General features: G+C 38.2%; 2 protein-coding genes and 1 long non-coding RNA gene across 4 annotated transcripts; 2 read left to right on the top strand and 1 right to left on the bottom strand.

The window, feature by feature from the left end:
- Nucleotides 1-596: 596 nt before the first annotated feature.
- On the top strand, nucleotides 597-2,258 carry LOC114310661 (uncharacterized). The gene has a single exon (XM_082914283.1). It carries the CDS (start codon nucleotides 780-782, stop codon nucleotides 1,950-1,952), a length of 1,173 nt encoding a protein of 390 aa, XP_082770409.1. The 5' UTR covers nucleotides 597-779; the 3' UTR covers nucleotides 1,953-2,258.
- Nucleotides 2,259-3,944: 1,686 nt separating this feature from the next.
- Nucleotides 3,945-7,695, top strand: LOC114310664 (2-oxoglutarate-dependent dioxygenase 19-like). 2 transcript variants are annotated; one of them, XM_082914285.1, is made up of 4 exons: nucleotides 3,945-5,296; nucleotides 5,389-5,624; nucleotides 6,151-6,478; nucleotides 7,322-7,695. In XM_082914285.1, exons 1-4 carry the CDS (start codon nucleotides 5,018-5,020, stop codon nucleotides 7,580-7,582), a joined length of 1,104 nt encoding a protein of 367 aa, XP_082770411.1. In that variant the 5' UTR covers nucleotides 3,945-5,017; the 3' UTR covers nucleotides 7,583-7,695. The 2 variants fall into 2 exon arrangements, with proteins under 2 accessions (XP_082770411.1, XP_082770410.1); XM_082914284.1 differs by having other exon boundaries at nucleotides 7,319-7,695.
- LOC145820016 (uncharacterized) lies at nucleotides 7,321-14,369 on the bottom strand. The gene is made up of 2 exons (XR_014360912.1): nucleotides 13,488-14,369; nucleotides 7,321-7,951 (listed from the first exon to the last, which is right to left on the bottom strand). It is a non-coding gene; the product is annotated as an uncharacterized LOC145820016 (long non-coding RNA).
- Nucleotides 14,370-22,240: the final 7,871 nt, after the last annotated feature.

Raw genomic sequence — 22,240 nt, 5'->3', positions numbered from 1 at the left:
ACTAAATGTATCTCTGACCATTGATCTAAAAGTATATGAACTTAAGATTCATCTTGGCCGTTAAAACCATACATGTGGGACATTTTCAAAAACCTTTCTTCCATATTATATATATAATATATATATATATATATATATTTAGTAAACACGCCTTTTAGTGAAAACAACTCATAAACATACATCAGTAAGAAGTGTGTTTATCAAACGTACACACTTCTCCAACTTGAAAACAAAATTCAAAGCACACTTAATTATGTAATTAAAAAAATTTAAAAAAAAAGAAAAAAATTACTATTCATTGTTGTCAATAAAAAATTATTACAAATTCATGATAAAATTTATAATTTTAATTATTAATATTTATCATTTATTTATAATTATTTTTGGTTGAGAGTGGTATGATTTGCCCCACCAAAAATAGAAAGGAAAATTGAAAATCAATAATAAAACCAAAAAAATTTGCAAAATTATAGAAAAAATGATCATTTTATTAATTATTAAAGTTGATAAATTTTTCCATTAATTTATAATTTATTTTAAAAACTTGTAATGAATTGTAATTTTTTTAAACGAAAACCTAATTAGATAAATGGATGTCATCAGCCGCCATGAAATTGAGACCACAATCCAAGTCAACAAAAGTAGGCAGAGGAACAAACAAATCCTCACCACCACCACCACCACCACCAAGCTAATCAAAACAGTGTCTTTAACAAAACCACCTCAATCTTTCTTCTTCTTGTTTCTCTCTCTCTCTCTCTCTCTCTCTCTCATGAATCATGGTCTTTGATCACAGAAAGTTGATGTCAGACTCTTCAGATACAAACATTTTAGATTTCTGTGAATCATGTAACGCAACCAAAAACCTAGATGGGATTTGTCGTCCAATAGCATGTATCAGTCAGTGTTTCTCAATTTGTAGCCCGACATTGATAATCGTAATTCCACCACCAGACCCTCCCACCACAAACCACCAATCCCAGAAAACCCACAACCTCCATCTCCTCCTCATCATCTCCCTCTCCATATTGTCCACCATTTTTTTGATCTTTTGCCTCTACACCATCTTCAAGTACTACAAAAGATGGGACATCTCAAGAAGAAGAAGATCATCATCACAGGCACAGCAACAGGAGACCCATGATGACTTTTTCGATGAAGATCATGGGCCTATGGTGGACCATCCCATATGGTACATCCGCACTGTTGGGTTGCAACCATCTATAATCAATTCAATCACAGTTTGCAAATACAAGAGAGGGGATGGACTTGTTGAAGGAACAGATTGCTCTGTTTGTTTGAGTCAGTTTGAAGAGGATGAGACTCTTAGGCTATTGCCCAAGTGTAACCATGCCTTTCACATACCTTGTATTGACACTTGGCTCAGATCACACACCAATTGCCCCATGTGCCGTGCCGGTATCGTCAGTAACACGACCGTCTTGCCGGTGCCAGTGCCAGAGGGGAGTGTCGATGATTCGGTTCTTGGGGAGGAAGTTGAGGTGATTTCAGAGAGTAGTGGGGAATTCAGGAGGGAAAGAGAAGATGGGGATTGTGATCTGAGGATGGGGATGGAAGAGGATGGCGAAACCCGAGTTGAAAATGGAGAAGAGGGTGGTGAGATTTCAATGGAAGAGGTTCAACCAACGAGGAGATCAGTCTCTATGGATTCTTTCTCAGCTTCAATGATCAGTGCTGCTATAGCTAATGCTCAATCAAGGGAATCAACCCAATTGGCAAAAGTGAACCAATCAAATATGGCTATTATTGTTCCAAAGAAAGAAAATGTCAATCAGAGCTTGGCGAGATTAGTGGGTGGTTCTTCAATTGGGAGGTCTCTGCAAAAAGGGCCAACTTCAATAAAGAGATCATTGTCCTGCAGTGGGAAGGTTTTCTTGTCAAGGTATACCCGGAGCCAGAGCCGGAGCAGGAGCACAGTTCTTCCTTCATGAAGCTTCTTTTGATTATCTTTTGGGATCAATTTTCAGGTGAGATATCTACAAACTAAGATGTCTCAGGAGCTCTCAACAAGCCTGAGAGTTTCCATAGGTTACTTTTTTGTACGCACAAATGTTGTAATAAAGTCATATGATGCTTAAACTATATGGTATAAGTAGCACTAAGACATGGAAATTGAGGCTGATCCAAAAGTGGTACTCAGTAACTCAGCAAACCTTGGATGGTTGTTTTGTGTTTGTGCAGTTTCAGGTTTTTAAAGAAAATCAATAAAGTGTAATTAACATTTTTGCTCTTCTGAAGTGATGATGATCTTGTGTTGTTGCATTTATATAACTGTTGCATTGAATGCAAGATACAATTTAGGTATGGAGGGGGAAATTACATCGGACAAAGACTTCAATTATACATCAATTACGGAATTCTGCAAACCAATTTTCCTCTGGAACAATAAGCAATTTGGAACTCATGGCAGTTTTTGTCCTTTATTTATTCTTAACATGATAGGTTTTTGTTTTTGTTCTGGGAGAGGGAGAGGGGGAGGGAGAGGGAGAAGAGATCCGAGATCCGGGATCCGGGGATCGAACCCGAGTCTGGTTGGCTAACCGTAAGGGTCTGGTTCTTTTCTACTGCACCAGACCATATGCTCTAACATGGGAGATTCAAATTTTCAGTTTTTTGCTTGCAACCACGGATTGCTTTTGCAAGATTTTTTGTTCTACATACAAGAGAGTCCAAACATGGAGCTTTTTTCTTTTTGGATATTTAGTAAGAATATTGACTAGGCCCAGGCGACTATCTACTTGGGCACTTCTATAGTAAATGGAATATACAGAATTGTAATCAATCAAATATTGCAAACCTCGGTATAATATCAGATCAGGAGGAAGATTAGAATTAGAGATTAATAGAAAAGCATGGATATGGGCTCGAGTGAGTAGGAAACAAAAAATCATTTGTTCTAGTTTTGCCATCGGCTGTGAGTTTGAATCTATAACCGACAGTTGGGGGAAGCCAGCTGGTTAGCTGGAAGCCAGCTTGTTTTTGTGTTCTTTGGCAAGTGTAAATGGAAATCCTTAGTCTTTAAAGCAAGTTGGACAGCATGACGAATTTGGAAAATTTCAAGTTCATTAAATTAAGATGAATTGTAATAAAAAAATATTGCCAGATAAAACCTAGCAACTCCTTATCTGATTGATAGAGGCTGGTTTTGCGTAGCATACCTGTTGTTGTCCTTCGAATTTTATGAATGTGTGTTTCAAATGGTTTGAAAGCAGCACAGGGTAATGGTTTAACCAGAAAATACTCTCACCAATTGACTTGACGCATTAAAGTGACATACAAAAAACTAGGCTTATTCAAGTAGAACTGGGCGATTGAAAACAAAGTGACGTATGAGAAACTAGGGCTTAGTCTAGTAGAACTGGGCGATTGGTCGTGCTGGTAAAGACTGAATATGTGTTACTAGGGCTTAGTCAAGTAGAACTGGGCGATTGGTCGTGCTGGTAAAGACTGAATATGTGTTACTAGGGCTTAGTCAAGTAGAACTGGGCTTAGTCAATCCCTCTGCCCCGTGTGCCATTAATCACGTACGTGCCATAGCCATAGGGTAAAGAGAAATATGGGCAAAGAATCGGCTACAAAACTAACCACAGGCTCGTGAGAGCTTCCGTCTGTAGTTTTTGATGTTGTAGGGTAAATTTAATTTTTTGACAGGTTAAGAGGAGTAAGCATTAGAAAAGGTGTTGAAAAGGGGTGGAAACAGGGTAGAGGTTTTGAGCAGGTTTGTTGCCTTGACAGAAGTGAGTGGCCTAAGAAAAGAGAACCATAGTTAGATGGATAGGGGTCGTCGGACCAAGGTTCCTCCTGCCCACACTTCGATTCCAATGTTTTGCAAAGCTGTTAGAGAAGGGCTTATTTGTGAGCAAACAAGTATGAGTGCTTTTGCACAAGGCAATCTTTATGAAGTGCTAACGAGCAAGAATGGCCTTCTTTGTTTTTTTTTAATTTTTGGTAGAAAAAAGTTTAGGTGAGGGGAGGTTATCCTAGTCCAAGGTTAGGACAAGTCGTAGGCCTCAGAGAGGACTTACATTGGGCTTATAGGTCGTCCACTAAGAAAGATTGCCGCTAGCGGAAATCAAATCTAAGCCTTGAAGCAAAGAGTTCAATCCTTACCAACTCAATCAACCTCCGTTGGCAAGAATGGGCCCTCACTATAGATAGAGAGTTAGCCACCCTTATTGAAAACTCAAGGAAAGCCTTTTAACATATGTATTTTATCAAGCGGGCTTCTATTATATTAGCAAAGTAATTTATGATAACAATCATATTCCACAATGATATATAATTAACTGTGTAAGGTGGAATCAAATACCTACAAGCATGGATCAAGATGAGAGAATTAACAATCATATTCTCACATCATTAGAATATTCACTGGTTCACAGATTTTCTTCCCCGGCATTTCTGACGCATTCAAGAAATTGTCATGTGGCTTTGATTGTGTTTTCAAGTTCTCCATTTTCATTTGTTCATGGATCAAGATGAGATAATTAACAATCATATGCTCACATCATTAGAATATTCACTAGTTCACAGATTTTCTTCCCCGACGTTTCTGACCCATTCAAGAAATTCTCACGTGGCTTTGATTGTGTTTTCACGTTCTCCATTTTCATTTGTCTGCTTTTGTTTTTTTGGAAACAAAAACAATGAAAAGTTCGAAAACATCCTTCGTTTTGTTTTCAAAAATTAAAAAAATTAAAAAAAATTGAAAATAGTTTTCAAAAGTAGTTTGCTTTACAATTTTTTATTTATTTTTTAAATTTGAGGAATAGTCAGCTAAACAGAAGTATGTAATACATGTTATTCTCAAGCCTTATTGTCTGGGCAAATATATTTGGCAATGTTAACATCCAACTATTGATTATTTAAATCCTTACCTTAACACAATACAACAACAGTCATAGATAGCTCTAGAAAACACACTAAGACCATGGATCCTATGACTTTCATCTCTATCTCTCTCTCCAAAAAAAAATAAAAAAAAAAAAAAAAAAAAATGGCCGCTGCAACTCCACTCTGTGTCCACTCCTCCCCTGAAACTCACCTTCACGCACCAAAGTCAACAAGCATCAAAACACTGGCAGAATCACCTGGCCTCACTTGCATCCCTCCAAACTACACCTACACCACAAATCCTCATGAATCTGCAGCGTCAGAACCAGAAGATTCAATTCCCATCATTGATTTTTCCTCCCTCACCTCCAGTGATCCTGATCAACGGTCCCAAGTCATCCAAGACCTCGGCAAAGCTTGCCAGGAGTGGGGCTTCTTCATGGTAACCAATATATGATCAAGTCAGGTACACAAGTTTGATTTCAATAGTCATCTTATATTTTCCGTGTCATGTTTGTGTGTTTGGTTGATCAGGTGGTTAACCATGGTGTGCCGGAGAGCTTGATGAAGGAGATGGTTGATGCGTGTAATGGGTTTTTTGATCTGAGGGAGGAGGAGAAGAGGGAGTTTGAAGGGAAACATGTGTTGGATCCGATCAGGTGCGGCACTAGCTTCAATTCTAAAGCAGACAAAGTGTTCTTCTGGAGGGATTTTCTCAAGGTGTTTGTGCATCCTCAGTTTCACTTTCCCAACAAACCTACAGGTTTCAGGTACAAATCTTGCTGCTCATTATGATTTTAAGAGAATGGTGTAGCTCGGTCTGACAAGTAGTACTAGAGTTAAGTTTGTCATGGGTTGCAGAAGTGTGATCGTGAGAGAAGGATTGTTGATTAGGTGAGTAGTAGGTTGTTAGAAGCGTATTTAATCATGAGCCGAGTTCAAAGAACTTACATTTTGTAGTGTATGTAATCGAATTAAGTTTGAGTAGCTTGTTTCATTTTAACACCCTGTTATAAATTCTGTTCTCTGCTATTTCTCTGCATACATGTGACTTTCAAAACTTGGATGAAATCATTGAGAATCCATATACTCTTCAAAATGAAAAATACAAAGAGACAAGAGAGGAAGTGGACGAATCACTCACTGCCACTAATTTTCTTAGTCAGTGTTATTAATCCAATTATTATCATCTTATTGACAAATGATGCACTGTTATTAATCCAATTATGGCCTTCGTTACTGCTAGCTTGTATACTGCACTGATCTTTACAATGAAATTTCGTATTGCTTTTGCAGTGAGCTCTTAAGAGAGTATAGCAAACAAACCCGAAAAGTGGCAATGGAGTTACTCAGAGGCATATCAGAAAGCTTAGGATTGGAAGAATGCTATATCGAGAAAGCAATGGATCTAGAATCCGGTCTGCAAATCTTCATCGGAAACCTCTATCCTCCCTGTCCACAGCTGGAACTCGCAATGGGTTTGCCGCCGCACTCCGATCATGGCCTGCTAACCATCCTTATCCAGAATGAAATTGAAGGCGTGCAACTGCAGCACAATGGAAAATGGGTTAATGTCAAGGCACTTCCCAACTCCTTCCTGGTTAATACTGCTGATCACCTGGAGGTGAATTTCTTTTCTTTTCTATGGCTTCATTTACAGAATTATCAACCCGCTATAAACGAGCTAATTCAAATGGAGCTCAAACAAACTGAGCTTTAAGGTGTCTGAGTTTGGTTTGCTGAAAATTGTTGATCTTAAAGAATCGAGATCAAACTCTACTCATCAAGTATTTGAGCAATTTGAGCTTAGCTTGAATCAACTCAATTACATAAATGAGCCGAGTTTGAGCTCGAACCAAAAATCAAACTCATTTAATATGTCCATTAAGAGAGGGAAAACAAAGTTGTGAGCAAAATATAGACAAAAATGTTATGAACCCAATCTTATCAACTTAGAATTTACCTCAAATATGTTTGTAGTAGAGATTAAATTGATGAATGATGGGGTTCATGAGTAAAATAAATTTGAATTACTCAGTGATTCTTTTTTCTAGGTAAATTCTAGGTTTATAGATTTGGGTTTTGTAGCGTTGTTAAAATATAAAAGAATGTTCATATTATTAATAAATTTTATCAGTTACATATGTAATTTTACACAAACACCATACATAAACAGAGAAACAAAATAAATATTAATTAATATCCCTTATGTTCACGAGTCTAATTGAATTGAATTTGAGCCTACTCAAGCTCAGTTCTATTACTAAAGGAGTTTAAAATTCTAGAACATTTTGGTTTGTTTGCAACACTACTAAATTTTACATTAACCATTGCTCATGTGTACTCCATGCCACTATTTCAGTGGTTAAAACCTGACTGAATATTGAGATTTTGAGTTCGACCCCAGCGTAACCAATCAACTTTATTCTTTTAATTACTCATTTACACCTTGGGTAATTGGCAGCAGATACTGAGCAATGGGAGGTACAAAAGTGTTGTACATCGAGCAGTTGTGAACAACAAAGCTACACGGATTTCTATTGACATGGCAAGTGGACCATCGCTCGACACCATTGTCAGCCCAGCTCCAGAGTTGGTAGAAGACGGCGAAGGGCACCATCCCCCTGCATACATTCCGATGAAATACAGAGACTATTTGGAACTTCAACAAAGCAACCAGCTTGATCGAAAATCCTGCTTGGACCAAGTACGACTTCAAATTGCCTAAGCAATGGTCTGTTCTTTAGACTGTTGTACAAGAATTAAATTCTACTTGGAACATAATGTTTCAGGAAATCCTTAAATCCCCAAATGGCATCAGCAGTTAATAGCTTTCAAAAAGTGTATCAGCTAAACTAAGTGGTAAAAGATAAAATTAAAAAAATAAAATAAAATCAATAAATAAAAAGAAAAAGAAAAGAAGAAGAAGAAGAAGAAGAAGAAGAAGAAGAAGAAGAATTCTGCTAGAGCAAACTTATTTTGAACATGACCTATGAAGCAAAGGATTAGTGACACAACCAAAGAGTGAAAAATAAGGTAGATGATCTTGATAGAATTATTACCGATCACAACTCACAAGCACAACCAGTGAAAAAACCTGTTGTGAATCGGGGGCACACCAGGGAACTCAAACAAGCAATAACACACAAGTTTTAACGTGGTTCGGCAAGTCGCCTACGTCCACGGGCAGCGGATTCACTATATTGAATAAAATGGTAAGAATTACACACTCTCTGTAATCTTCTCTCTCTTTGCTCTCAACTCACACCTCTCAGCTCCAAATCTGATCTCTATATCCTCTCCCTCCCGTCTCTATTTATACACAAAGGAGTAGGTGGGAGAGCCTTCATTCTTGACTTTTGACATGGTTGGTGGCCACCAAGCTTGACTTGGTTGGTTGCCTTCCATTGTTGACATGAGGATCACCCCTTTCACATGGGGTGACCTCCAGAATCTGTAGCCAATATTCAACAAATCTCCACCTTGGCGAGGATTCTTTTATCCAACATAGTGATCGATCAACACTGCCATGCACCCGAAGGTGCTTAGTTCCGAGAGATGTTGACCAAGTCCAAACAATGTTGGAACTTGATCCCAGAAACTACCTTTGTGAGCATATCGGCCGGATTATCTGCAGTACCAATCTTTTGAAGCAGAATATCCCCTTCATTCACTATTTCTCGGATGAAATGGAAACGGACATCAATGTGCTTGGTGCGGGCATGATGAACCTGGTTCTTTGCCAAACAAATGGCACTCTGACTGTCACAAAACACCTCAACGTGCTTCTGAACAATTCCCAAGTCTTCAATCAACCCATGTAGCCAAATAGCTTCCTTAAAGACTTCCGTTACTGCCATGTACTCTGCCTCTGTAGTAGACAAAGCCACCGTTGACTGAAGCGTTGACCTCCAACTTACCGGCCCTTTAGCAAGCGTAAATAAATACCCTGTTGTTGACCGGCGTTTGTCTAAGTCACCAGCATAATCTGAGTCCACATATCCTTCCAAATTCTGCCCGAGTCGGTTATCTTTCTCGAACTTCAATCCCAGATTGACCGTGCCATGTATGTACCTTAGGATCCATTTCACTGCCTGCCAGTGATTTTTTCCTGGATCATGCATATACCTGCTTACCATACTCACAGCATGCGAGATGTCAGGCCGTGTACAAACCATAGCATACATTAATGCACCAACTGCATTTGCATATGGAACCTGTGCCATATGCTTCCGTTCTTCTTCTGTGCGTGGAGACAACGAAGCACTAAGCCTGAAATGAGGGGCCAATGGTGTACTTACAGCTTTGGTTTTTCCATTGATGCCAAATCTGTCTAACACCTTTTTCAGATACTGGGTTTGTGTCAGACAAACCGTGCCCTTCTTCTTGTCTCTCTTGATCTCCATGCCAAGAACTTTCTTCGCTTCTCCCAAATCCTTCATTTCAAACTCCCTTGCTAACTGTGCCTTGAGTTTGTCAATCTCCACCTTGCTCGTAGATGCTATCAGCATATCATCTACATATAAGAGCAAATAGATGAAGGAACTGTCGGGAAGCTTACGGAAATATACACAATGATCAAATTGACTTCTTGTGTATTCTGTCTCCATCATGAATCGATCAAATCGCTTGTACCATTGTCTCGGGGATTGCTTCAATCCGTACAACGATTTGTTCAGCTTACAGGCCCAATTCTCTTTTCCAGCAATTTTGAAACCATCTGGCTGGGACATGTATATCTCCTCTTCAAGATCTCCATGTAAGAAGGCAGTTTTGACGTCGAGTTGGGCGAGCTCGAGATCAAACTGTGCAACCAAAGCTAACAAGATGCGAATAGACGTGTGCTTCACAACAGGTGAGAATACCTCATTGTAGTCTATTCCTTCCTTCTGAGCATAGCCTTTAGCTACCAATCTAGCTTTGAATCTGATGTTGTCTCTGCCTGGAATGCCTTCCTTCTTGGTGTAAACCCACTTACACCCAATTGCCTTCTTGCCTTTTGGAAGTTGCACCAACTCCCAAGTCTGGTTCTTGTGAAGTGACCCGATCTCTTCATCCATAGCCTCCTTCCATTTGACACTTTCTGCATTATGCACGGCTTCTTTGAAAGTGCAAGGAATATTGTCTTCAATGATTGGAAGTGCATAGGCTACCATATCGGTCATCCAACTGGGTTGCTTAGTAACCCGTTTTCCTTTCCTGATCGCAATGGGTTCTGATTGTTGCGGAGCCTCTGGATCTTCATTTTCATCTGAACTCTCTTCAGAGCTATCCTCTGAGACTTCTTCAGGATGGTTGATTGGCTGACTAGTCTTTGTTGGAGTCTCAAACTCCACCTGCACTGACTTCTTCAATGCTTCCTCATTCTGTTGAGGATTTGATTGCTTCAGCATTGCAGACTCATCAAAGGTAACGTCTCTTCTGATGAGAACTTTCTTTGATTCAGGGCACCACAGTCTGTATCCCTTGACACCGTCACCGAAGCCCAAGAAGATGGCTTTCTTGGCTCTTGGATCCAACTTAGATTCTGTAACATGAAAATATGCTGGACATCCAAAGATACGTAACTGATCATAATCAGTAACTGGGACTCCTGACCATACCTCCATGGGAGTCTTCCCATCTAATGCTGCAGTAGGTAGTCTGTTGACAAGATGAAGAGCATAGTTCAATGCCTCGCCCCAAAATGCCTTGCTCAATCCAGACTGTGACAGCATACACTGGACTTTCTCCACCAAAGTGCGGTTCATGCGTTCTGCAACTCCATTCTGCTGCGGTGTTCTAGGAACTGTGAAATGTCTTACTATCCCTGCATTCTGGCAAACCTCAAAGAAGGGATCTGATGTAAATTCTCCACCATTGTCAGATCTGAGCTTCTTGATCCGTCTGCCTGTCTGGGTCTCAATCATCTTCTTCCACGTAAGAAAGATGTCTAAGACTTCATCTTTGTGTTTCATTGTATAAATCCAAACTCTTCTAGAGAAATCATCAATGAACGACACAAAATAGTGTTTACCTCCCAACGAAGCATTCTTGGAAGGACCCCATACGTCGGTGTGGACGTAGTCTAGAATCCCTTTGGTACGGTGAATTGCAGTACCAAACTTGATTCTTGTATGCTTGCCCAATACACAATGCTCGCAGAACTCAAGTTTCCCCGTCTTGGCGCCTTTCAACAGGCCTTGCTTTACCAACCCTTGTAAAGCCTTCTCACCGACATGCCCTAGGCGCATGTGCCAAAGTTTGGAAGTGTCTGATGCATCATTTTCTGAGCTGGAACTGGTGGAGACAGCCACTCTCCCTGTGACTGTAGAGCCATCTAGGAAATATAAATTTCCCTGTCGAGTACCCTTCATTGCAACCAATGCTCCTCGAACAACTTTAAGGACTCCACCTTCCATGGTTACTCTGTAACCTTTGGAGTCTAAAACTCCCACTGAGATGAGATTCTTGGTTAGATCTGGTACATACCGTACATCTTCAAGAATTCTGATTGTTCCATCATGGCTCTTTAGTTTAATTGTTCCAATCCCCTTTGTCTGGCAAGCTTGGTCGTTGCCCATCAGTACAACTCCTCCATCGAACTCTCGTAAGCTCGAGAACCACTGCTTGTTAGGACACATATGGAATGAACATCCGGAATCTATTATCCATTCATCCGACTGGCCATATGATGAAATTGTGAAGGCTCCTCCTTCATCATTATCTCCATCTCGTGCAATATTCACCTTCTCTTCTGTCTTGTCTTTATTTGGACAATCTTTTGCCCAATGTCCCTTCTCGCGACAAGCTGCACACTCGTCTTTTGCAAGACGTCTTTTGTCTGAAGGTTTCCCCCTGGATTTTGAGCGAGACTTTCCTCGCCTTGTATTTCTTCTGTTATTTGTTCTGCCTCTGACTGTTAATGCCTCGGATGTTGAGTCCCTGTTTGCAGACTTATCTTTCCTTCTGAACTCATTGTTCACCAAGGCGTTTGCAACATCAATATACTTGATCTTCTCTTTACCGTACAGTAAAGTAGTAGTGAGATGATCATACGAGTCAGGCAAGGAATTTAACAATAACAGTGCTTTGTCTTCATCACCAACGTCATCATCCAAATTCTTCAAATCCGTAATAATTTTGTTGAAGTTATTTAGGTGTTCGTTCATCGAAATACCTTTAATGTAGTCGAAACGAAACAACCTCTTCCTCAAGTAGAGCCGGTTCTCAATGCTCTTTGTCATGAACTTATCTTCCAGCGCCTTCCAAAGCTTCTTCGCAATATCATATTCTGTAAAGGCATACTTCTCCTCTTTTGCAAGGCAAAGTCGGATGGAACTGCAAGCCAGGAGATTCACCCTCTCCCATTCTATCTCGTCCAGGTCATCTGGTTTGTCTCCCAGAGTGAAGTGCAGGTTCATTTGGACAAGCATATCCTTAACTTCGCATCTCCACATGCCGAAGTTGCTGCTTCCATCGAACTTCTCTACCTCGAACTTGGCATGGGACACCGGGGTCCAATGCCTAGAAGTGCTTGTACTGGCTGAATTATTTACGGACTCGGTTGCTCTAGATTCTGCCATTTTTTAGAAACTTCAATTCAAAAAATTGACCGTACAGATGTGTCCGGAATACTCCAAATAGTTGGGAAGCACTATTGGATCGTCAAAAACGGACTCCGAATGGCTCTGATCTGAAAAAAACACTTTGGACGGGTCAGATCTGCAGAATCTGGTGCGCTGAGATGCACCGGATAATTTCTCCAGTCAACGGCTGGTCAACGGCTCGGTCAACGGCGCAGGCGGCGCGGTCAACGGAGGATCGGCGACGCGGTCAACGGCTTGACGGCTGGTCAACGCGGCTGGTCAGCGGCTCAGGCTGACTGGGCTGACACGTGGCTGACACGTGGCCTGACTGTCGGACGCGTGGCGATGACGTGGCGGATGACGTGGCGCTGACGCGGCACTGACGTGGCGCCACGTGGCTCGTCTTCTTCCTGGAGACGCCCGTGTGGCGCGTGGGTGAGATTGGGTATCACGCGCCGGTGCCTGAACGGCGCGTGGTGGCGCGTGGTGCGACTGGGGCTGACGCGCTTTGTTCAGAGAGCGCGTGAGGGCGCGTGTAGAGGCTTCTGGGCTCTGTTTTTGCTGTTCTGGACTCCTCTCGGGGAGTTCTTCCTCCTGGTATGGTCAAAAGTGGATTTTGAGCACTTCAAAATCTGGGCACTTTCGGAAAAATTCGATTTTTTCGCAACCCGAGCTCTGATACCAATTGTTGTGAATCGGGGGCACACCAGGGAACTCAAACAAGCAATAACACACAAGTTTTAACGTGGTTCGGCAAGTCGCCTACGTCCACGGGCAGCGGATTCACTATATTGAATAAAATGGTAAGAATTACACACTCTCTGTAATCTTCTCTCTCTTTGCTCTCAACTCACACCTCTCAGCTCCAAATCTGATCTCTATATCCTCTCCCTCCCGTCTCTATTTATTCACAAAGGAGTAGGTGGGAGAGCCTTCATTCTTGACTTTTGACATGGTTGGTGGCCACCAAGCTTGACTTGGTTGGTTGCCTTCCATTGTTGACATGAGGATCACCCCTTTCACATGGGGTGACCTCCAGAATCTGTAGCCAATATTCAACAAAACCCCCTGTGATGGAGTCTCTAAAGTAGACGAGTCTGAGGGAATATTCCAACTAGGCTAGCACAAATCTACAGTAAATCACCAAGAAAGGGAAATGTTGGCAAGGCACCAACAAAAAACAACACCAGAAACAAAAATAGAATTCTCCTGATTCATGAACACAAAAATTGACATCATAAGGTATTTAGTGTCAAATTGCAAGCCAAAACTGCTCCCATTCCCAGCAACATCCTTTAAACATCAAAATAAGAACACTCAAATGAACATCAATCACTAAGGATCAAGAAGCAGCAGAAGAACATAGAGCAACACTTCAAAACAGCAAATCACCTCAGTAACACAACTCAAAACAGCTCACCATCAACACAATAACAGCGCACACCACCAACTAATTCCATCAGCAAAACAATACCATCAGTTGTTGTAGCCTTTCTCACTTCTGCACATGATCTTCATGTCACAAAGTGAATCTTAAGACTCTTTTTATCAAAGATTGCATCAGCTACAAATACCCTTTTGAACCTCATACAGCAAAAGTCATCAATCATGAATATGACAAAACCTCCTCTCTGATTCAAACACCTTGAAAAAATAAAAAATTTCTAATGTAATTTTGATCTTTTCATCCCACCAATGCATCAAACTCAAGTTGCCCATCCTTTGGTTGTAGGGATAAGGCGAATACAACCAGTATTAATTGAACGCCTAGAACAAATATGTGCTGCTTCTTTTGCCTCTTATACTCGTGTTGATTGCCCCATTTTTTCAATCATTAAATCATCTTGAGCTTCTAACTCTGCATTTTATTTATTAACTCTTCTAATTAACTTCATTTCCATTTTCCTTTTCAATCTGCCTCCTCGTGCCCTACTTCCACTGAAGAACCTGAATGATTTCTTCAACCGGGTTAGACCACTTCCATTGATCCGTATCACTCTAGTTCAGTGAGAATTAGAGCAATGCTATAGACCACTAATTTATCATCACTAATACCACCACTAGTGAGGTAGCAATTGAAAAAAAAAAGAAAAAAAAAAAAAACAAGACACAAAACACATGTGACAGTGGGTTAGAGCCACCACTAATTAGTGGTCTAAAGCATTTTTGGTGAGAATTAAGCTGTGCAAAATATAACTCAATTTGTTAAAATCCCATTGATCCGTATCACTTTAACCGTTAATTACGGTTTAAACTTTAAAATTTATAATTCGCAAATCAAATTGCTCTGTTCTGCTATAATTAATACATATATATGTTTTAACCTTTAATAAAATATTAATATAAAAATAAGTGTAAGAGAGATTTAAGATATGAAGTTTATTTCAAATTAGTGATTATATATATAAAACATATTATGTAAAATTATTTTATATTATTTTTTAAAAAATATTATACAGATTAATATTACATATTCTGTAAATGTATAATAATTAGTTAAAATATTTTTTAATCTGTCAAAAACTGTCAAAATTGTCATTTATTAATCCATTAATCCGTCATTTAATTTTTAATTTTATCTTAAAATCGCTCGAAACGCACCGGGCAGACCCTAACGGGAACAACGGTAGTGAGCTCTTGATCTTCTAGTCCTCGTCGCGGTCCAACCCGACATTGGAAGCTGTTCTTGTTGCTTTCTTGTCTTTTTATGACAAATGTGTTGCAACCATTGGATTTTTGCAGCGGTGCAAGCACTTTCTCGAAATCGGTAAAGAGAAGTTTTGGTTTGGGGTTTTTTTTTTTTTTAATTTTTTTTTTCTACAAAAAGATAAATATCAAATTTTAAAAAATAAGTGTTTAGTTTTTAAAATTTAGTTGAAAATAAATAATTTTTTTTTATAATTAGTTTCATCTAATAAGGTTGGTTCAATGCAAATTAAAAGAAAATAATGTTATTAATGAGTTTAAGAAAAAATATTAATAGAATCTAAATTTTAATAAATTAATTGCACCCACAAACATATACGCCTAAAAAAAATTACAAAATTAAAAAAAGACGAAGACTAAAATTTATGTTTAGTCTAGACCTAATTAGATCAAATTTAAACAACTCTAAAAAAATCTAAATTAAGTTTGAATAATTTCTCAACGCATTCGAGTTATACTTTACTAACAATCAGTCATTTATCTATCATCTTGTTTTAAAAAATCCAATATTTCATTATCTAAATGAATCACATTCAAATTGAAAGAATTATTTAGTGATCTTGAATAACAAGTGGTGTTTTAAAAATAAAACATTATAATTCGTGGAGAGTGAAGCATAGGGAAACATCAGATGACATGGTGTTTGGCCGAGAGGTACTGCACCAAATAATTTCTCAAATTGGACACTAAATGGCTTAGCAGATGGGCATTTGATTTGGATTAGAATCTGTCATAGGTCACGTTTGGAAGGATTATGAGTATGATGAAATTGAGTGAAAAAATTATTAATGTGGTGGTATTAAATTAGAAATGTAAAATAAATAATATTTATTTATATATTATTGAATTAATAATACTATAAATAGTATTAATATATAAAATTAACACTATATTTTTATTTTTAAAAATATAAATTTTACTTAAAATTCACTAATCTTATTCAATTTTTAATTCCAACCTTTTTACATTCTTTTATATCAAACTGTCTTTAAGTGATCTCACATATTATTAATAAAAGAACAATGTTACATCTATTCAATTTTGCCTCTTTTAAATCATCCAAATTTATACATGTTAATCATCCGAAAATAAAAGTAACAATCACCATTGACGAGAGTAACTAACCAGACAAGAGTTGCACTGGTGATTCGGACAACTTACAAAATTTGGGCAAACTCAAATTTATTCAGTGTATTAATGATTTTTGAAAATAAAAACATTAACAACAATCCCTATCTTTTTTCTTCTTTTTTTTTGAACAGGAGAATTAACAGCCAAGGAAAGAAAACAGAACAACACCAGAAAACAAAGAAAACTAACCAACACCTAACAAAGCAACAAGGGCAGCTGGTGGGTTTGGGACCCAGTCCTGTGGGAGATAACCATGTAGCGAGGCTTGTGCCACCCAATGGGCTACACTATTTGCAGATCGAGGTCTCCATTGAAGGAGCAACACTTCCTGAGAAGCCAATCTCTTAATATCATCAATAATCAGTCCACACTCCCATGGAGGAATAGTCTCTAATACACTGAGGAGGATGACTGATTTGTTATCTCCTTCAATAATCGCCCCTAGTAAATCGCAAGCTTGAGCGAAGAGACAGGCCCATCTACAAGCTAGAGCTTCACCTTGGAATGAAGAGGAGATATATTCTTTCTTGGTTAAACCATTCAGAATTTGTCTCGAAGCATTCTTCAATACCACTGCAATAGAGGCCTGAAAAGAGCCTTTTTTAGTAGCCACATCCCAATTGATTTTGAATTGGCCTTGATCAGGGGGCATCCAGGTACCCACTTCATTTGGGATCAGAGAAGGCCTGTGAGCAAAGGAAACAACTGGGCTTATCGTAGCATACTAAAATTCTGCCATTGTCACTCGAGCTCAATGTAAAGTCGAGAAGGGCTCCACAGGGTGATGGTTGAAAACATAATTGTTTCGGTCCTTCCAAATGAACCAGCCAATCCAAGCTACTTTACTGAGGTAGGAAGCTCGATCCTCCTCATTCTTGAAGTTTGCCACCAGCTCACACGACCATTGCACAATCGATTGAATAGCTCCACAATCAACTTTGAAGTTCAAATCACTCCCAAACCAAACGGTTCTTACCCATTCACAATCGAAAAGCAAATGTTCCACCGATTCAATTTTGCATTGACGTATTGGGCATACGTTAGAAGGGGCACACCGTCTTCGAAACAAGTTTTCTCTAGAAGCCATCACATTTTTACACGCTTTCCACCAGAAATAGCGGATTTTTGGAGGAACTTTGAGAGACCAAATCAACTTCCAAAAAGTGTCCGAAGGGCTAAAAGAGGTAGAGGGCCTCTGAATCCACTGGTTTTGCGTCTCTGACAGAGCTATATGATATCCAGTTTTAATTGAATATACCCCTGTTGATTCAAAATGCTAAATCAGAGCATCTTCTTTAGTTGCCAATGGTAGAGGAATTGTCCTGATTGCTTCCATTTCAGATTCAGATACCAGGCTTCGAAGAACATCAACCTTCCATCTCTTACGGGTAGAGTCAATTACATCTTTTACCTTCGAGATCAAAGATCCATTAGGTAGTGGAGTGGATAGCTTGAATTTAGGGAGAGTTGGCACCCATTTATCTTTCCAGAACTCAACATTTGCACCGCTATGAATTTGCCATCTCATCCATAAGCACATTCCTTGCCTGCAAAATACTAGCCCAAGCCCAAGAAGCCTTACGTCCTTTCACCGCTTCCAAAAATGAGGAGTGAGGAAAGTAGATACCTTGCAAGATACGAGCACAAAAAGAGTTCGGATACTTCACTAATCTCCAACCTTGGCGAGCTAAAGGGCCAAATTAAAAGCTTTGAAATCTCGGAAGCCTAGCCCTCCTTTAAATTTTGATAGCGCCAGAAGATCCTAATTGATCCAATGAATCCCTCTTCCTTCTGGGTCCCCACCCCACCAAAATTTGCTAATATATGCATTCAACCGTGTACAAAACCATTTTGGAAAAGAGAAACATGCCATAGCGTAGGATGAGATTGCTTGTACTACTGTTTTGATCAAAGTCTCTTTCCCCACTTGTGATAACAATATTGATTTCCACCCTTGTAACTTGGAGAGAACTTTTTCAATCATGAATTGAAAAGCTTCTGCTTTTGACCGACCCTAGACTGAGGGTAAACCCAAATATTTTGCATTAGCAGGGGTAGTCTTGAGACCCGAGAGGGCACTGATTGAGCTTCTCACCTATGGCTGAACATTTGTGGAGAATTGCACACTTGATTTGTCAAAATTTACTTGTTGACTAGATGCCCTGCAGTAAATGTCCAGAACCTCCAACACATTTTTACATTCCTGAGTGTCAGCCTTAAGAAAGAGTAGCACATCACCCACAAAAAATAAATGCGAAAGGGTTGGGCAGTGCCTTGTTATTTTCATACCCTATTTATTCACTCGGCTTGGTCTTGCAATTACAACCCAAATTGGCGAGAGGAGGAGGGTTTTTCTACATTGAAACAGCCTACGCCTATGTTCGGGGCTCAATCCTCATAAATCTCAGCTCGATTCTATTCCTTTTATCTTGTCTGTTTGTTTGGACTACTTGTGTGAGTTCTGTTGGAAAAATGGTTTAATATAGGCATATTTTTTAGCTCTAATTTGAGTGGGCCCAAACAACGTTTGGGGTAGGTCCGAAGAGGTGACGTGTTCCTTGCCGCGTGGCAAGTCACACGGTGAAGACGGAACGTCAAAACCATTTATGAGTGAATGGGAAGTTGACGTCGTTTTCGGGTCTAACATTAATTTTTTAAATAAAATTCATTTGAATTTTTTTTTCAATAAAAAATTATTGTGAGAATTTAATTTAATTCTAAATTCAAATTTTAGGTTCCTAAAAAATTTCCTAAAGTTTATACCTCATCATTTATTTATTTATTTAACTATTTCAATAGTTTAATATATATATATATATTTAATTAGTTTAATATATATATATATATATATATTTAAAATAGTTTGAATAAATAATAAAATTCTACAGGTTTTAATTTGTTGACCAACGGTTTCATATTCAGAAGTTTGAATATTTTGTTCAAAAGTTCCAACAGTTTGATATTTGTCCACTAACGGTCTAGCTTTTCAAATTGTTTGAACATTGGTTTTCCTTAATGCCGTTGGTCAGACAAATTGTTTGAAATAAGAGGTGCACCTTTTCACTTATTTGTGGCACCTATTCGGGTCTTTGAAGTTGCCTATAAATACATGGGTTTACCAACAGTCTTGGGAAGGAAAAACAGTCTCATAAATTGTCTTTTTTGCTGTCCAAATTTTTTTTAGTGCATTATTCTTCATTTTAGATTTAAGAATAAATATTCAGAGAGTAAGAACACAGGTTTGGTTCGCCGAACAATTTGTTTTGGAGTGCTACTACAAGTTGATTAAAGATCATTGTATCCTGGGAGATAGACGCCACTCAACCGTAAGCACCATAGCGGGGCGAATTTGTCTTAAGGACAGAGTGTCACACACTCGACTTGGTCTTAATTTTATTTCGGTTCGATAAATAAATCTGGTATGTTATTTATTTATTTTGTTTGAATTTATTTCAAGTTACTTTATTTACACAGAAGATTGTTCCAACAATCTTAAGACAGGTTCGAATTATTCTATTTACAGAATTTTTCGTTTGTTTTCCTTTTTCATTCTTCGTAAATAATTTCGGAAGAAAATTATTTTCTGTGGATTTACAAAATAATATTCTGGTTGGAAAAACAAATAGTGATTATATGCTATTTGACAGATAGTAGTAATATACTGTCTCTTTTCTTTGACAACAACTAGTAGTACGATACTGGTGTCATTAACAATTCAGAATATATTTTTGTGGAATTTTTTCAGAAATCAATTTTGGGTTTTAGAAATTATTTTATGAGTTTTTATTAATTAAAATTCTGTTTCAATATTTTAATTATTGAAGTGTTACTGAAATTAATTTTCTTGTGTGGAATTAATTTAGTTAAATAAAATTTTATTTTATTTCCAAATTAATTGAAAAATAAAAGTTATAGTTTTTTCTTTTATTTTTACAGAATTTAATTTCTTGTGTAGAATTATTTTGGTTAAATAAAATTTTATTTTATTTCCAAATTAATTGAAAAATAAAAGTTATAGTTTTTATTTCTTTTATTTTATAGAATTTAATTTTCTGTGTGGAATTAATTTGTTTAAATAAAATTTTATTTTATTTTCAAATTAATTGGAAAATAAAAGTTACATTCTTGTTTCTTTTATTTTTACAGAATTTAATTTTGTGAATTTGGTTTAATTTTCTGTGCAGTATAAATTCTAATTATAATTTTGTTTTATATTAGAATTGATGGCTACTGAAACAAATGCCCAAACAAGTACTCCTGTGGTGGCTGCAATGACGCCAACCCCCTCTCCTGTTGTAACAGTACCGATAAATCACGGTGAAAAGCCAGAGAAGTTCTTAGGAACTGACTTTAAAAGATGGCAACAGAAAATGTTGTTCTATCTTACAACTCTGAACCTGTCTCGTTTTCTCCGTGAAGATGCTCCTATCCTGAAAGAGGATGAAACCGACCGGCAAGTGGTTGCTGCGGTTGATGCTTAGAAACATGCCGATTTCCTTTGCCGGAATTATGTCTTGAACGGACTTGACAACACATTATACAACGTCTACAGTCCAATCAAGACAGCAAAGGAACTTTGGGAATCGTTGGAGAAAAAGTACAAAACGGAAGATGCCGGCTCAAAGAAATTTGTGGTTGGCAGATTCTTAGATTTTGTAACGGTTGATTCAAAAACTGTGATCAGCCAAGCTCAAGATTTCCAACTCATTCTACATAACATTCACGCAGAAGGTATGTCTCTCAGTGAATCCTTTCAAGTTGCAGCCTTAATTGAAAAATTACCAAAAGGCTGGAAGGAATTCAAGAACTACCTCAAACATAAGCGCAAAGAAATTTCTATGGACGAGTTAATTGTGCGTTTGAGGATTGAGGAGGACAACAGCAATTCTGAAAAACGGGCTGGTAAGCTTCCTATGGAGTCTAAGGCAAATGTGGTGGAACATGCTTCAAAAACCAAGAAACGAAAGTCTTCTGGAGAAAATTCATCACAAGGCTCTAAAGGGGGGGAAAATAAAAAGTACAAGTTTAATGGCAAATGTTACATCTGTGATAAAGAGGGACATCGGGCCAAAGATTGCCGTAGCAAAGGCAAAAACAAAAGAAGAACAAGTAAGAAGCTTGCTCAAGCCCACATGACTGAAGTGAACAATATTCCAATGGTGTCGATGACATCAATCTTTCTACAGTTGTTTCCGAGGTAAATCTTGTCGGAAATCCTAAAGAATGGTGGGTGGACACTGGTGCTACTCGCCATATTTGTGCCGACAAAAAGATGTTCACATCTTATTCTTCAGTGGACAATGGTGAACAACTTTTTATGGGTAACTCCTCAACTTCCACAGTTGAAGGACAAGGAAAGATTATACTCAAGATGACATCTGGAAAGGAACTCACTCTCAACAATGTGTTACATGTACCGGACATTCGCAAGAATCTTGTTTTCGGATCTTTGTTAAGGAAGAATGGGTTTAGGCTAGTATTTGAGAGTGATAAATTTGTACTTACTAAGAATGGGATGTATGTAGGAAAAGGTTACATGTCTGATGGCCTTTTCAAGTTAAATGTAATGACCGTTGTACCCTCAGTTATTAATAATACTACATCTTCTTCTTACTTGCTTGAGTCTTCAAATTTATGGCATGGTAGACTAGGGCATGTTAATTATGGATCTTTACGTAAATTAATTAACATGGAATGTTTACCTAAAATTAACATTGATTCAAATCATAAATGTGAAATTTGCATTGAGACAAAATTATCTAAAACTCCTTTTCATTCAATTGAAAGAAGTACGAAACCACTTGAATTAATTCATAGTGACATTCGTGATTTTAAATCAATTCAAACTAAAGGTGGGAAAAAGTATTTTATCACTTTTATAGATGACTATACTAGATATAGTTATGTCTATTTAATTCGAACCAAGGATGAAGCTTTGGAAACTTTCATTCAATATAAGAATGAAGTTGAAAATCAACTTA

This window comes from Camellia sinensis, chromosome 2 (assembly GCF_055761805.1).
Source record: "Camellia sinensis isolate YWXY chromosome 2, ASM5576180v1, whole genome shotgun sequence".
NCBI classification, from domain to species: Eukaryota; Viridiplantae; Streptophyta; class Magnoliopsida; order Ericales; family Theaceae; genus Camellia; species Camellia sinensis.
Note: the sequence above shows the minus strand (reverse complement) of the source record. Positions and strands in the feature narration are given on the sequence as shown.